Source organism: Clinocottus analis, unplaced genomic scaffold, assembly GCF_023055335.1.
Source record: "Clinocottus analis isolate CAN_PGR_092001 unplaced genomic scaffold, fCliAna1.0.p SCAF_11, whole genome shotgun sequence".
NCBI lineage: Eukaryota > Metazoa > Chordata > Actinopteri > Perciformes > Cottidae > Clinocottus > Clinocottus analis.
Window position 1 is genome coordinate 15,677,466 of NW_027175832.1, and position 15,621 is coordinate 15,693,086.

The window sequence follows — 15,621 nt, forward strand, 5'->3', positions numbered from 1 at the left end:
TCAAAACATGCTCTGCCTTTTGAAAATCCTCAGCTTACTCAGGAATGTAAAGTAGATAAAAGTCAGGCTCACCAGCACATTTTTCAACGGGTACAACACAGGAGTTACATAACCAAACACGGCAATCAGAGCGACTCGGAGGATGAGGAAAGGAAGGTCCTGCAGAGCAAATCCAGCAGAAGACAACAGCGGGTTGTGAGGAGTGACGGCCAGCCGGAGAGTCGACACGAAGGCCAGGATGTAGACGGGGAACACCCAGGCCGAGTAGAAGACCGACGGCTCTCCTGCCACTCTCACCATCTCCACAGTGTCAAGCCAGAACAGGAAGCTATCCACAAACACCTCTGACCTCCTGTCCCTCCTCCACAGGAAGCCCAGCCGCCCGGAGTAGGAGCGCCGGCGAGAGGGCGAGGAGTACAGGTAGGCAGCGCCGGGTGCTCGTGAGCTAAATGTCGAGCGGCCGGGTGAGCCAGAGAGCTCCTGCCATCTGCCTGAGGTGCTTCCATTCCTGACCTCTGCGTGGCCTGGGGTTGAACTGTTCGGGCCTTCATCAGCATGCAGCTGGCCTGTTACAGTGGTCACCTGTTCCAGCTGCGTGAGGACGGGGCCCGACATGTCAAAGTCGGAATCCAAGCCGTCTGCTGAAAATGACAAGAGCGCGCACACACACACACACACACACACACACACACACACACACACACACACACACACACACACACACAGCATCAGCTGTTATACTACACGCTGTCCTTAATGGGAGTATGCTCCAGCCAAATGTCAAGATCATTGGTTCCTGTCTTCTTTCGTTTTGCTCCATCATGTCAATCGATTCCGACATTATGTGTCTCTGTTATTTTGTCTACTCTCCTTGATATGAACGGGTTAGATAAAATAATAGGAAACATATGTCGGTGCAGCACGATGCAGTTCTACAACACCATCAAATAAATGTTCAAAATGGCCGTTAAGTTGAGTCAACATCTCTCTACAACGGTTTAAACAGAACATTAGAACATACGTGTAGGATTCATTGCAGTGTGCTGTAGTCGAGTGCATTAGCTTTATGATTGTGCAGAGCTTCTGTAGCTCATCAACACATTCAGAGTATTCTTTGGCCTGAACTAGAACACTTCCTCATTGTGTCATTTTGTTTTCTAACTTCTGTTTTAGTACACTGTAGCGTAGCTAGCTTTATTATGCTGTACTTTATTATTTTTTTTCTTTTAAGGTTTCAAGAAAGCCTTTTTTTTTTTTTTACATTTTAATAATGTTTCATTTAGATTCTGAATATGTGATCAGTTTTTCCAAATGAAACCGGTTTGGAGCAGAAAGCTCCAGTGTTGAATGAGTCACACCTGTTTCACGGCAGACTTTGTTTGACTTGTCATAATAAAATAATCCAGGGTGTTCCTGCTGTAATAACATTTAGAGCTGGTGACAATGTGCGGGCATGGAGCCTTAATAAATGTAATAATTAAAACTTTTCCGACTGTGACAGAACATTAAGCAGAAAAGTCTTGGAGCCATTTGATATTACATATAAACCAATCTAAAACATACGCACTGATAAAGCAGAGCAGACACAGCTACATCACTGTGTGTTTTTGTAATAACAAAAACTTCAAGACTTACATTGTCCGATGAGCCTGCAGGGGCGAATTCTCTCTATAACATCCACACAGATGAGGGAGACGAGCACCAAGGAAACGGGCAACTCGGTGAAATGGTCCAGCCGGAGTCCTCCGTCCACCTGCACCTGCAGGACCACCGATAACAGCAACAATAAACGGGAATTCAATAGTAGAAAGACCCAATCTGCCACTTGGAAATCATGAGACATGAAGCGATAGGGAACTAAATCGAAGCTCTCTATGCTGGTATTTCGGCTGGACTGAGAACAAGGAGCCAAGTTTTATGAAGCCATCCGATTTGATCACCTCATCATTGTGGACGTTAAGATGCTGCTGAAAGCCCTTACAACACAATTAAGAAATATTAGATGTATGAATATGTCAAACCAATGTTTGTGTGGCCAGAAGCTCTTTTTTATGTTCTTGCTTGTGTCGCACATTGTTTCACATTCTTTTCTCGAGTGGTGGAGGGTATTAAAGTTTGGGTTAATGGCCAACCAGCTGTGCTCCTGATGGGTTACTGAATACCCCAGACCGAGAGTCATGAGACGGTGGACACTTTCCTTCTCTATCTGATAATTGCGATGGTGCCAAAGTCCCTCTCGGTAGACGATGAGAAAACGTATGGCTGCTTCGAGAAGCAAAATCTCAGGCGGCTGAAGAATTGGTGGCAAGCCACCTTCATTTTTCTCTGCAGGGCCGCGTCAACTATCACTCAGTGAACAATAATAGTGCTCTGAGCATATTCTCTCACACGCGGGGGTCGTAAAACCGTTTACAACAAATGCGCCTGTTCAAGGACCCCGCCGGAGCATGACGGAACACCAACAGGTGCTCCACTGTGACAAGAATGATCCGTCATACCAGCTGAAGTAAAGCAGGCTTAATGTTTCAGAGATGTGCTGACATGGCTGTGGGGTGTTAGATGGAGTAACGCCAGAAGAAGTACAACACTTGATTGGATGTGCCTTTCTCTTACTAACATTAACAATATTAATATTATTTGGAAGGTGAGGAAACCAAAGTGATACATAATGGAAGCCCATTTCACCCCACTGTGGTGACAGGAAGTTAATAAAATGAGAAAATGAGTAAGCACCTCAAAATAATGACATAGAATCCAAAAGAAAATTTGAATCTTTTATTATTTTTGAGATACTACATCAAATATTGAGAGTTCTGTTAATTATTTGGAGGTATTAAGTCAAAAATATTGAGAAAGTTTATCACAGTGTCAGAAATGGGCTCCCACTAGTCCCAGTAGCCTTGAAGATCATTTGGATTTGATGGAAGCGGCCACATCGACTCTTTGAGTTGAATCGCGTCAGCTTTAAATTTATAAAAAAGGCCACGGTGGCAATTGCATGAGCCCGCGTTGGTGTGTGCTGTAACAGCTTGAATGGATTTGTGTTTATAAATATCAAGTTTTGTGATATTTTAAGTGTGAACCCAGGTGGAGAGAAGTAAGGGCTTTGATGGTTTCCTTCTCAGCCCCACGGATGTGAATAAACAAAAACAATACACAGAAACCCTGAAAAACAAGACAACAGTGTTTCTGTGTTGTTTTTGTTTTATTCTAAATATGGAAAATAAAATGTATTTGAGAAAAACAAGAACATCCTGGTGACATTACCTTGGAGCTGGCAATTAAAATAGCGAAGCACGGAAATGTGCACAAGACGAGATACGCCAGCGCTGTTGGTCTCCTGAAAAACAAATTATTACAATTGTTAGATCATTTTTTTGCTACTAAATAATTGTATTCCACTATGTTTCAGAAGTAAATATTGCACTTTTAATCATTACATTTATCTGGTTACTAAGTGGATTAAAGTGAAACCGTGTAACTTTTTCCAAACAAAGGCCAAGATACAATAATGGGATGACGTAAAAAATTTTGTCAGTGATGTCAGTTACACTCTAAAAGAATATCTGGATAGAGTTGGCTAAGATTAGCCACCATAAGCTACCGGTCATTAAGTTATACGTGCAGCACTAAAACTCGTGAGTGTATTGAATGGAGCTGCGTTTGAGAGGAGCATGCCTAATAAATATGAAATAGTATGAGGGATTAAAGATTAAACAGAAAAAAGAAGTTACGATTACCTTCCCAGCTGTTACTTACAATTAACTATAGAACACTTTGCATTATCATGGCCGCTTATTCTAATATGTCTCTGATAATACTTTGAAAGTAGGACTTATTTGTATCAAAATAGTTTTTTTTTTGTGGTATTGCTCCTTTTATTTTGGGGCTTTGGTTTTTCGCTTGACGACTGCATTGTTACTTAAGTCTTCTTCTCCTTGTCAAGTCAGTTTTAATATGCCAAAAAAACTAAATCTGTCTCGTGTTCTAACCCCTTTGATTTGTTTGTTTTATTTCTTTAAGGTTAGGTGCTTCATCTTCACGTAGACACTTACTCACTGTGACATTGGTTACAGCTCTACTCACCACTGCGTGACCTCGGAGATAAAGCTCCGCCGCTTCATGATCAGGTACTTCAGAGGAACCCACACCAGCAGGGCCACAGAGGTCACATAGGCGATAGACACCGCCACCACGAGCCAGTAGGCCGTTAGATCCCGTCCCCTCACGTCACGTATGAGGCTGGCGAACCTCTCCATGACCACAAAGATGGGTACGATGAGGGCCGCAAACTGCAGCCCCTCATACAGGATGAGCTTGAGCGTCTTCCCCGAGGGCATGGTCCCTGAACACCAGCTGCTGGTCTGAACCCGGAGCCAAAGACTTTGACAATCATCTCCCACGAAACGAGCCAGCGGAGCCGTTGGACTCTGCACACTGACACTGCTTACACTGCACTGGAGGCTGTATTCTTTTATTGCTGAGGTAATGAGGTGGTCATGCTCGTCCTTTTATGGGCTCGCAAAAAACAAGCGCTCACATCCCATAATAAATTTGAGGAAAAGAAGAAGGAAAAAAAAAAGTCACACTCAGCTGACCACCGAACAGAAGTTCAACAATAGCAAGTTTCTGTATGAAATGAAAAATGTTACATGAAATTAAGAGAATCTTAATAATTCCTCTTTGTAAATCACATGACATTGATCTTTGGCTGCTGAGGAAAAACTGACCTGCCTTCCTGTGAGGCAAAAGTTACAAATGTGTCCCATCCAGCCTGGTTGGATCTCAAATATACAAACACACACACACACAGACACACACACACACACACACACACGCATGCACACGCGCGCACACACACACACCACCACCATCTAGTGGCAAAGCAGAGGACACGTTCTGCTTCAACAGGCTGCCAACGGGCCCCGTCCTTGACCAAAGTCATCTTATTGACTAATCAATTAGATAATTTAACTGACAGATGTGTAAAACTGAGATTCTCCACAAGGAATCACACAAAACACACCGCTTTGAATTTAGGAACTGAGGAAATGATGTGAAATAATCAAAGCTGTTTCTAACTCGAAAAGAAAAGAGTGCTAATGTAAGACCACGTCAGTAGTGGTGTCACAAACCGCGCCACACAGACATGACAAAAAAAAAAGGAAGATACACACAACCAAGTAGTTAACAAAAAAAGGATTTATTTAACTTTAGCACAAAACACAACTTAGTCTAACAATGGCGTGTGGAGTCAGTACTTTGAGCAGTGGGGGTGAGTGCATGAGTGGAAAGTGTGTATGTAATGTTGTATAGTGTAGCGACAACCCATTATTTTTTAACAACGAGCCAAACGGTGTCCTAGAACAAAGAGACACTAGCTGAGAGCAGAGGGCCTTTTAACAGCTGGCACTGGCACAAACAGCCCAGGTGAAGCCAGTGCTGCTAACGAGCCCAGGTGTTCCCAATCTCCTGATGACCCTCTGCCCCGCCCACCTGCAGGGACAACAGCCACAGTGGCACAGGGGTTCGTCACAATGGTAAAAGCTGGATGACAAAAATGTTTTCATGGTTTTCTTACACCATTAAATATGTGTTATGTATCTACAGAGTGCTCTAAAAACAGGAAAACAAGGCCATTCATATCAGTCTGTACATTTGGCCTGGTTTTATTGTGAATTCCAATTAATAAGTATGGTTAAAATAATACATAAACAGCAGGATACAAGTTTAGACAAAACCTTTACAATAAGGACGTTTGAAACTTAAAAACAGGCAGCATCTCAATCCTGTGCAATAACGTTACATGGGGGGTGGGCTGCAGTCCAACCCTGTGGTGCAACACGATGTTACGTTTGGATGTTGTGTGGCGAAGAAGCTGCTCCTGCAATAGCTGCTACGTTTTATACATTTGATATGTTCAGCCCTCTTTGATCAAACAGATTAACACTATTTTACTGTTGCATTTAGTTGAAGGCAGCAACCCAAAGCAACTATATTAAAGTTAAAAATCAAGTCCTGGGGAAAAGGAAAAAAAAAAAGTCCTCTTGTTTGCCAAGTCCCACGCATCAAAGCTTTAAACGGAGTGGTTTTAAATTCTTATTGTGGCACCAGGGGAGCACTGAAAGCATCTCGAGGAATTGAAAGAGACACAAATGTCAGATCAATACACCAATTTGTTTTGCAACTTGAAAACGGAGCTCAACGTATTTAAGACTGCTTCATAATTCCTTCATGGAGCACCATTCAATACTTAACAGATAAATAATGTCCCCGTTTCCTCATTATTTTGCAATCCAGTCAATATTGATAGACATCATACCCAGTTATGAACACATAGAAGCCATAGGAGAGCATGGAAAGTTATGGTGTGAGCGGTAGATTTGTACAATATTAGATATTAAAGTGACTCTGTAACTGATAGCTGAGGGTGACCCAGAAAAAGAGCTGTTTATAAATCCTGACTGTGCCTTCTAGAATCATGAAACCTCAATTCAGCTCTGCTTCAGGTAGAATTTGTTTTAGTGTTCGACAACTCTGAGAAGGGAAAGGATTGAAATGTTTCGGGAAGTTAAATCAGTTTTTCACATTACCATTTGATGCTACAGTACAACAAGCATGTATAAAACACTGAGTAATGTCCACGTCCTCATGTGAGCAATTTAAATATACAACTAAGTTAGGCATGAATATCACATACTCTGCTTTTCTCTGAATACATACATCCTGCACTGCTTCTCCATTTAAAACATCATAACAATAATCATAACATAAATTATAATGCACTACAAAAGAAAACAAAAAAAACTCCAACACTGACTAAAGAGATGCTTTTAAAGACACTGAGGCGGTTCAGACAGCTCGCCCCTCAGTAGCCGAGTCCGTCGTCTGTCAGTACAGCCCCTGAATGGAGACGGAGCGAACACTAAATCCCCCCACAAGGATCTAGAGATGCTCTGTTTGAAAAGGAAAACTCTGCAGTATGAAGTTCACAGTTGACTATGTTAAGAAAAGAAGAAAAGGAACAGATCTTGTTTCCCCCCCACACTTTGTTCTCTTTGGCTTTTACACCGTTAGCTCAGCAGGGACGTCATGACTGCAGAGTTCACCTTCAAGGCTGAGAGGAACACCCGGAGCTGTGCTAACTGCCAGCCCACCCATGAGGTCATCATGTGACTCCACTACTCGTTCGGTAAAGTATATATACAAGAGTTATGTGCATGCTTGAACTCCTCTGGTTTCTTTTTTCCTCCTCGCAAAAAAACAAAAGTGGCTTCAGTTTTCAGTACTTCTAAAAGTTGCCGACATATACAGAATGTAGTAATCTAAAGTTTTTAGCACTGCTAAAAGTCATTTTTTGGAATAAAAATAATTAAAAAATCAGTATGTTGATGCCACCTTTTCTGTGACACGATTAGCAATGCAGTTGCTTTAAGTGGGTGAAAGGCTGTGGCGTAGAAGTGTGTGAGTGGAGGTAAATTCTCATATCATTATCACTGATGAGGATGTGTGATGGATTGGTTTAAGTGTGTGCAAGTGTGTGTGTGTAGCTCCAGTTTAAATGTTGAGGGGTGGTGAGAAGGAGTGCGTTTCACACTTGATCAAATAGTAATTGCATTAACAAATATAAAAAAAATGATTATATATTGTGGTAAGATTGAATTGGCTATAGTTCGAGTTTAAGCAATTTTGTTTGTCCATAGTTTTCATAATGTCCTCAGAGGTTTTACAGGACCTGTGAAATGTGATACTAATTTGAGGTAAACTACTGTAGTTTAACAGTTGCAATAACTGATTTCAAATTAATTGATAGTACCACCTAAAAAGTCTTGAGTCCGCAAACAGTAAGTCTGCCAAGCATTTAAAAATGTATATAGGATGAGGAATAAAGTTTGAATGAATATTCACATGGGTTTAAATTGAGCCATTTTTAAAAAATATATTCCTAATCAACTTCTTATGAATTCACTTCAAACCTAAGTGAAATAGGTTTGTCTCATTTTCTCTATAATTGGTACCAAATAATGTAGCTAGGACTCATTAAATAAAACATAACCACAATTTCTCAATAGTCTCATCTTAACTTAATAAGCAATAAATGTCACGTCCCGTACAAAAAACTGGACAATGCATATACTGCTATCAGATCTAGATTTGGAAGTGACCAGGCTTGAATGATGACCAAAACTTAATCAAGATAAAAGGGAACTGAAAGCTGGTTTGTGGCTTCACATCCGAATCATGCAAAGGAATTTGAGATGAGTGAAAATGCAGAAATGAATCGAAAGAACACAGCGTGTCTGTTTTCAGACCGTGTGTGTGTCTTGGTGTGAGCTCTTCAAATCAAAGCCTCACGATCACTTCTAAACCTGGAGCGAGAACTGTAACTGTATATATTTATCTGCCAGATGAAGCAACACAAAGCGTGCCATGTGTCACGTTTAGTCTACTCTATATGAATGTTTTCATCCATCTGGTGTTCCACACAAATCAAAACGAAAAAGCAAAGCAAATGTCTACCACCACTATTTGATCAGGTCTGGTGCATGTTGTTTATGAGTGAGGATAACGGTCAGCTCGGGCCCTATAGCAAGGCTTTCTCTAAGTAAGGGGCCTGCGAGGGGTCTGATGAAGGTGCTATGCTCGGGCCAGAGGGGGTGCTGTAGTTTGGCGTCTGCGTCATGCCCGGGGCCGGGCCGGGGCCGCTGGCTGGGTGCTGGTAGGACTGGAGGTCGGCTGGGGCCATGCTGCCTGGAGCTGCAGTGTAGACTGGCGGCTGGCCCATGTACATATGAACGTCACTACGAAAAAGAATATAGGAACGTTAACAACACCACAACAGCACGGTGGAATCATTAAATATGAAAAGTAAAAATAACAGTGAGATCACAGTGACCTTTGACCACCAAATTCTAGTTGGTTTGAGAGGACGTCTGAATACATTTGCTCGAGATTTTCCCGACAAACCACAATCACAAGAATGGGACGAACGTGAGGCCACAGTGACCTGGTGAACCTAGTCTATTTGCAGAACTAGGCTCATATCTCTGAGAATTTCCAGTAAGAAATAATAATACTCTCTAAATGAGAGGTTCTCAAGCTTTTTTCACTGATGGTACCCCTGTGAAATATTTTTTAGGAGTACCCCCTAACCAGTTCAAAGCATTTTTGGTTGAAAACCAGATGTAACACACAGCGCTGTGTCATCAGTTTCTGATTTAATACAGAATGTATACAAATCAGTTTAGGAATTTACACTTATATCGTATAGAATATTTATTAGATAACTCTTTTTAAAAGGATTTTTTAATGGATGCTCATTTTAAATATATTTAAAATAAATCTCACGTGCCCTCATGTGCCTTCACGTACCCCCAGTTGAGAACCACTGCTCTCGATGAGCGGTATTATGTTGCTGCTTTGAGTAAGCTAGCCTATATTTTATACATGGATAAATGGTACATGATTGAGAAAGAAAGCAAAAAATGGAAACGATCCTCTGGAGAAACTGGGATGACGTGCAGCGAGGTTTGTGAATGCCACAAACGTGTAATGTGCATAGTAAACCAGAAAAGGAAGCTCCTGGGGTTTGTGAAACTCACCTGGGAGCCGGCTGACCAGGGATGGGGGTTCCAGCTGGAAGCTGCTCCATGGGAACAGTGTAACCCTGCACCGCGGGGCCGCTCATGGCGTACGGGCCTGATGCGGGCTGACCCGGATAGACCTGACGCCAAAACCATGAACAGTGAGCGTTACAAAGAGTTAAAAAAATAAATACAATTAGTTACTGTGAAAATCCCATGAGTTGCTGTACCTGTTGTGCTGCGTTGGCAGGTTGCTGCATGTAGTACTGTTGGCTCTGGAGCTTGGCGTACATGGCGTAAACTGGATCTTCATTCATTAACTTGGCATACAAAGACAGAGCTTCCATCACCTTCACATTCAGCTCCGACAGCTCCGAGTGCTTCCTGATGAAACAAACAGAACATTGCATTTAGATTTTCTTCACTAAATATTTACAAAACGCTTGAACTGTGTAGGTTTGAATACTCAATGTACCTGTCTATATCCTCCAACTTCTGGTCAATGAGGGGCCCCATTTGATTGCAAGCACCTGGTTTAAATACAACAAATAGTTATCGATTTTGTCTGTCGTCAACAATCATCCACCTTTTAAAAACCAAAATTAGTTTAGCTTCGGCACTTTAATCTCACTTTCAGTGGCTTTATGAAGCATCAACCCGGAGTTCAGTTTACCTTCCAGCTGTAGCAACTCAACGCTGTCCGACTGGTTGTCTGTGGGATCTGCACTCTGGATCATCTGCAGTAGTTGGTCCATTTTGTCCTGAAGGATTAAAATAATCATGTGATGTCACTTTACAGATATATGTGATGAGTGAATCGTTCAATCCAGTTGGAAAACAAATAGATTCACCAATTTATATTTCTAAAACAGAGACACCTTTGTTTGTCGGAGATTTTTTGCCAGATCCCATTTTGGAAGAAAACTCCTTAATTTCATAATGGAACAGTAAGATCTCAATAAGGCAGAAAATGCATAATAAGCAAGTGTTCACACTTACTTCGTCTATAAATACAGGTTCTTGTTCGGGCTCTATGGTCTCCACCTGGATGTCCTCACTGAACTGTACGGTCTTCTTCTCCGTCTTCACTGTAGATTTCAAAGTGACAGCAAAACCATGTAACAGCAGCCATCAGTGACAGGTTCAAAAGGTCGGGATGCGCTGGCTGGACATTGTTAGGGTTAGTTACTAGTTTAAAACACTGGTTCAAAAGTTACAATCTGATACAAGCTATTGACAAAAGGTTTTGGTGTTTGTTTGTTGGAAGCCCCAACCCAATAACGCTCACAAGATGTCCTCATCATGTTTGATCATTGGATGCGTTTTACATAAACGGAGCAAAGAAAGCAAGGATAGCATGTGTGTAAGTGTTTTGAGGGATGACACACTTGCAGATGCACCATGCCAAAGACTATGATGAATAAGCAACAAGCAATAAAATGAAAAATGTGGCAAAGCAATAAACATTTGAATGTAATTAAGAAGCGTGACAAACTCCTACCAGACTGCGAAAAAGCAGAGCTGGAAAAAACATAATTTACGCTAGAAGACCTGCACCTTTCTGTGGGGTTTTGACAATTTATATATTACTGAAAAATAACAATATGACACCAAGATATAAGATCTACATTTAAACTGTTGATACCTGTGTGTACCACCAAGTGTGTAAACTCTTTTCAAAACATTTTTAAAAGATAAATAGTTTTTGTGGCAACATACACACAACGCACACACAAGCACACACACACACACACACACGATGTGCATGGTGAAAAAGAAAAAAGCACGAGGCACACATAGATATCGCATATGAATGGCTTACAAAAAAAAGATTCTGTATAAAAACAGCAGACACTGACAATTGTTATAAAGCAGTAAGTACAAGAAATGGAAAGTGTTGCATAACGTTCTCTCCAAGTGGAGGAAACGTCTACAAACTGCTATCAGAGAATTTATCCTGTGCCTTTCCAGAAGTACAGGCGTGGCTGCTATTTACTGCATATGATAACCCACTCATCACTTTCTGTTGATGACAACTGTCTTGATTGCACTGTGTTCTTTGCATTGTTTGACCAGCTGTATGCAAGTGTTAGAGTGTTTCCCACTCTATGATCAATAAAGCAATATTGCTAATGGACTGAATGTTCTATTAAAAATGTACTCACTCATCTCAGGCTCAGCAGTGAGGTCAGCTGTGACAAAGTTAGAGGGGAACAATCCCACTCCCTGGTATGTTTCCCCTTTCCACCAGTTGGGGTCACTGAAATTAAAAAAAAAAAAAGGAAACCCACAGAAATAATCCAACAATAGATTCAAAGTGTTGTCTTCTCAGTGCTGCATTCAGATCTCATTGGCTAAGTTTACAGTTATAGGATTCTTCTAAGCTCAGGATCAATCCTTTGAGTCATGCGATAAATCCTTGCATGTTGCTTTTCCCCACATTTCTGTGTGTAAAAAAATCACCTGTCGTCCAAGATAGTGATGATTTCTCCCGACTTGAAGGTAAGCTCGTTGTCCTCAGCGGCCTCAAAGTCGTAGATGGCGCGGACTTTCCTGCCGTCGGACTTGTGCGAGGAGAGTAGGCCGGAAGTGTTCGGGTAGAGGCTCGACAGGGAGGTCTGCGGCTGCTGACGTTGCTCCTTCAGCGACAGTTCAATTGCTGCACACAAAAAAGACGGATATGTAAAATCATGTGGTCCTCCTAAATTGATGAAAGGAAATGTGATTTATAAAACACAAATTAAGAATTACATAGGTGTTACCATGTGCATATATTTAAAATCACCTCTTCATATACATTTCTCTACTGACGTGAGAGTATTACAAAAAATGTTCCCAGTGTCCAGAACAAGGCTAAAAACCCTAAATAAGCATTTTAGTGTGTGAGACGTCTCCTTACCTTTGGCCAAATCGTCTTCTTCTTTTTTGTTTGTTGAGGTGGAGGGATCCTTTGCCACTAAAGCGGGGCTTGCTTTTGCTTGCTCTGCAGCCTGTGAAACAAATTGATAATCACATGCTCATGTGAATCAACAACTAAGCATTTTGCCTGTACTAGGCAATGAAATATGGGAAAGCAAGAGAGGAGCACGGCCTACAACTAAAGTCCTCTGATGCAGTTGAAATGAGGATGTTGCAGTTGAAGGGTAAGGATCTGACTCACCACTAGTCCACCGTAAATAAAGCGATTAAAAAATGTACTTTCCACATAGAGTATGCTAAATTCCCACTCAACACACCTACCTGGGACCCTACAGCTGGGAAAGTAACACCCTGCTCGCGTAGATTCTTGATCATTGCTGAGATTAGACTGAGTTGGGGATCGTTGCGGAAATCCTCTGCCCACTCCACCATCAGGGCTTTCAGCTTCTCACACACTTTGGGGTGGCCCTGGGGGGACAACCGTACAAAAGGCACATCATAAAAACAAGAGAGGTGGATGCAGCATGACCCAATTTTAAGTTATCAAACATAATTAACGTGGACAACACCCTGAGATTAAAAATTACATCACAAACCTTGTTTAGGACGTTACTGACTTCACTGGCAAACTCTCTGGAGCAAACCTCCAAGTGGAATATCTTCCCACAGTTTGAGACACAAGCACCAAGGAGCTGTGAGGACATTTGGTACAAACAGTTTATCAGACTCATTATTTAATCCATGACAATATGTGACAAACATGTAGCATTTATTAGGATATAATTTATCGTCGAGGAAAGTTGGTTTCTCCACTGGCGCACATCTCATTGAAAGGTTAATTACAGATGACAAGAAGACTACATGATACCCCAAAGAACCAAGCAATTGCTGAACACTTATATCAAACATTGTTTGTTAACAATCTGCTTACAGTCAATGCCTGCATGGCCACATGAGGATCCTTATGGTTGACTCTTCTCATTATAGAGCGGAGACATTCTTTAGGCCTGCAACAGAAAAGTAGCAATCAAAAGGCTGTGGAGAGTAACTGCTTGGTAAGGACCACAAATCAATCCAGCTCTGTTTAATAGAATACATCACTAGATACATTTTTTATGAACATGAACCTATCAATATTTATCTTCAATGTATTCATGGGCACCTGGTCCCTGAGCTCTACACCCAACCCTGGGTTATGTGTGTTTTACGATTGAAAAAAACCTTGAACTAAACTTCATGCAATGTCTGACAAATGTGTTTGTGTGTCAGGTATAATATCACAACTTACCCAGTGCGTGACTGCCCTATCTTATCACAAATGTCCAGAATGAGGCCCCAGTCCTCAGCTGTGTTCATCTCACTGGTTGCTTTCTCTACAGGAAAGAAGCAAAACAACCAATATAAGCGGAAAGGTTAAAGATGCTAAAAACATTTTTCATGATGCATTCTATTTAGAGGAAGAAAGAAGAGGTGAGGATCCTCCTATGATCCAAAATAATAAAGCTTCTTGAAACACACATTTGTAGTTGCAAACTGTGTCTGTGTGATCATTTCCTTTTTTGACAATCATACTGAGCATAAACAGACAAAATAACAGAAGGCCCCTAACAATTCAACAGACTTGCAGTAAATACCAATCTGAAGCTCAAGTTTGTTTTTTGCGTTGAAACTATCGGCAGTATCAATTTCCAGTTTATTTGAGCCTATTAAGAATATGCCATTAAGTGTATTTCATTCAGTGGTGTTGAGCTCTCCTCTCGCTCATGTTTCCATAGAAATTCACTATTAAAAGTGATAATATTATATACATGTGAAGATATAAAGTTGATATAACATTTATACTGTTGCTGCGTTCCCATTGGATGATACCTGTTTTCATTACACTCTGCTAAGTACTACTTCACATTGCTGAAAATGCTGCCGCAAGACTACTCACAAGTTATTATCATTGCTATTATATAGACATTGCAATATTGGATTACAAAGACCATAACTGGAGGATTTTATTTGCATCCTCGACCCCTGCTTACACCAACACAGATATTAACAGCTTAGTTATACACAAAGAGAAAAAAGAGCCTGCAAATAACCACTCAAGCTGAAATAACATGGACTGTTTCCTGCTTCATCTGGCACTGCATAATGAGTTGGGCGTTTGTGTGCACTTCTTCCACCGACTGCACACTGTACCGTTACATGCTAATGACATGTTGAACCACTCGACACAGAACAAAGAGGGGGAAAAAAGCAAACGGAGAGATAGATGCTCATCATATTGGGGAGACAGCACACGATGGGATTCAGTGAGACGAGGAGGAGGCAGAAGGCTCACTAACGTTAATGTAAACATGTAAACGTTTCTTCAATTACCCGGATGACAACATCGCTGTTCCATGTCTATTGACAATTTAACCTGACCAAATATTGAAAAAAAATAAACTTTACAAATAATATAACATTTAACCAAAAAAACACATATTAATAACATACAATTACCTCTTTAAATAAACGTTTGCATCTTGTGATTTGCTGCTAGCTAACAGTTAAATCTCCACATAATATGAGGGTGTAAGCTAGTTAGCCGACTGTGCTCCTCGGCTAACAGAGCAAATCACAACAAACAAAACAGACATTAATAAACATGGACCACAGCGTGTCAGTTAGTATAGACCGCAACATTTACTACAACACAGTCGTATAGCATTATTACAAAAGCTCCAGAGGGTATTATAAAAATGACAGGCAGCTGATGATCACATACAAAGCTGTATTATCGAAGCTACTCCAGCTAGCCTAATGGAAACAGCCTTCAGTTGTGATTACTCACCAGCATCTTGGTCAAATGGGTTCGTCGCGAAGAGAGGCATTGCTGGTGTATCGACAACAGACTTCACCTTCCTCTGTTAATTTCGTCCCCGTCTTATGTTATTTCATACGATTAACGTGCATAGTAACGACGACTTCATGAACGTCAAATGCAGCTGGCTGGTTATTTTCTACAAAGTCACTCCTTTGCCAGACGGCAACAAGCGAGGCATTCTGGGTAATTGAAGCGGACCGTCGCGTGTTGAACTAACGGTGGTCACCAAGTTTCATTAAGGAAATATTCACACGTCTA

At 41.2% G+C, this 15,621-nt stretch overlaps 2 protein-coding genes across 2 annotated transcripts in view; both read right to left on the minus strand.

Moving 5' to 3' along the window:
- tmem236 (transmembrane protein 236) lies at positions 1-4,340 on the minus strand. Its single transcript, XM_068571597.1, has 4 exons — positions 4,087-4,340; positions 3,268-3,340; positions 1,636-1,759; positions 1-641 (listed from the first exon to the last, which is right to left on the minus strand). The coding sequence occupies exons 1-4, from the start codon at positions 4,338-4,340 to the stop codon at positions 1-3; spliced, it is 1,092 nt and encodes a 363-aa protein (XP_068427698.1).
- A 4,175-nt stretch (positions 4,341-8,515) lies between these two features.
- The window catches only part of LOC137802798 (collectin-12-like), a 35,625-nt gene continuing 28,519 nt past the window's right edge, over positions 8,516-15,621 (minus strand). The window contains exons 11-24 of the mRNA XM_068600931.1: positions 15,331-15,403; positions 13,792-13,876; positions 13,435-13,510; positions 13,100-13,195; positions 12,825-12,971; positions 12,484-12,574; positions 12,048-12,243; positions 11,750-11,844; positions 10,584-10,672; positions 10,258-10,345; positions 10,060-10,114; positions 9,815-9,968; positions 9,603-9,724; positions 8,516-8,801 (exon numbers count right to left, since the gene is read on the minus strand). Of these exons, the coding sequence (XP_068457032.1) occupies positions 8,585-8,801; positions 9,603-9,724; positions 9,815-9,968; positions 10,060-10,114; positions 10,258-10,345; positions 10,584-10,672; positions 11,750-11,844; positions 12,048-12,243; positions 12,484-12,574; positions 12,825-12,971; positions 13,100-13,195; positions 13,435-13,510; positions 13,792-13,876; positions 15,331-15,403 (1,584 nt within the window). The 3' untranslated portion in view covers positions 8,516-8,584. The remainder of the gene's footprint in view (positions 8,802-9,602; positions 9,725-9,814; positions 9,969-10,059; positions 10,115-10,257; positions 10,346-10,583; positions 10,673-11,749; positions 11,845-12,047; positions 12,244-12,483; positions 12,575-12,824; positions 12,972-13,099; positions 13,196-13,434; positions 13,511-13,791; positions 13,877-15,330; positions 15,404-15,621) is intronic.

Coding starts and splice junctions, on each gene's coding strand:
- tmem236 (XM_068571597.1), bottom strand. CDS start 4,340: ATGCCCTCGGGGAAGACGCTCAAGCTCATCCTGTATGAGGGGCTGCAG. Junction 3,341..4,086: donor ATCTCCGAGGTCACGCAGTG/GTGAGTAGAGCT, acceptor TTTGTTTTTCAG/GAGACCAACAGCGCTGGCGT. Junction 1,760..3,267: donor TTTTAATTGCCAGCTCCAAG/GTAATGTCACCA, acceptor GTGGTCCTGCAG/GTGCAGGTGGACGGAGGACT.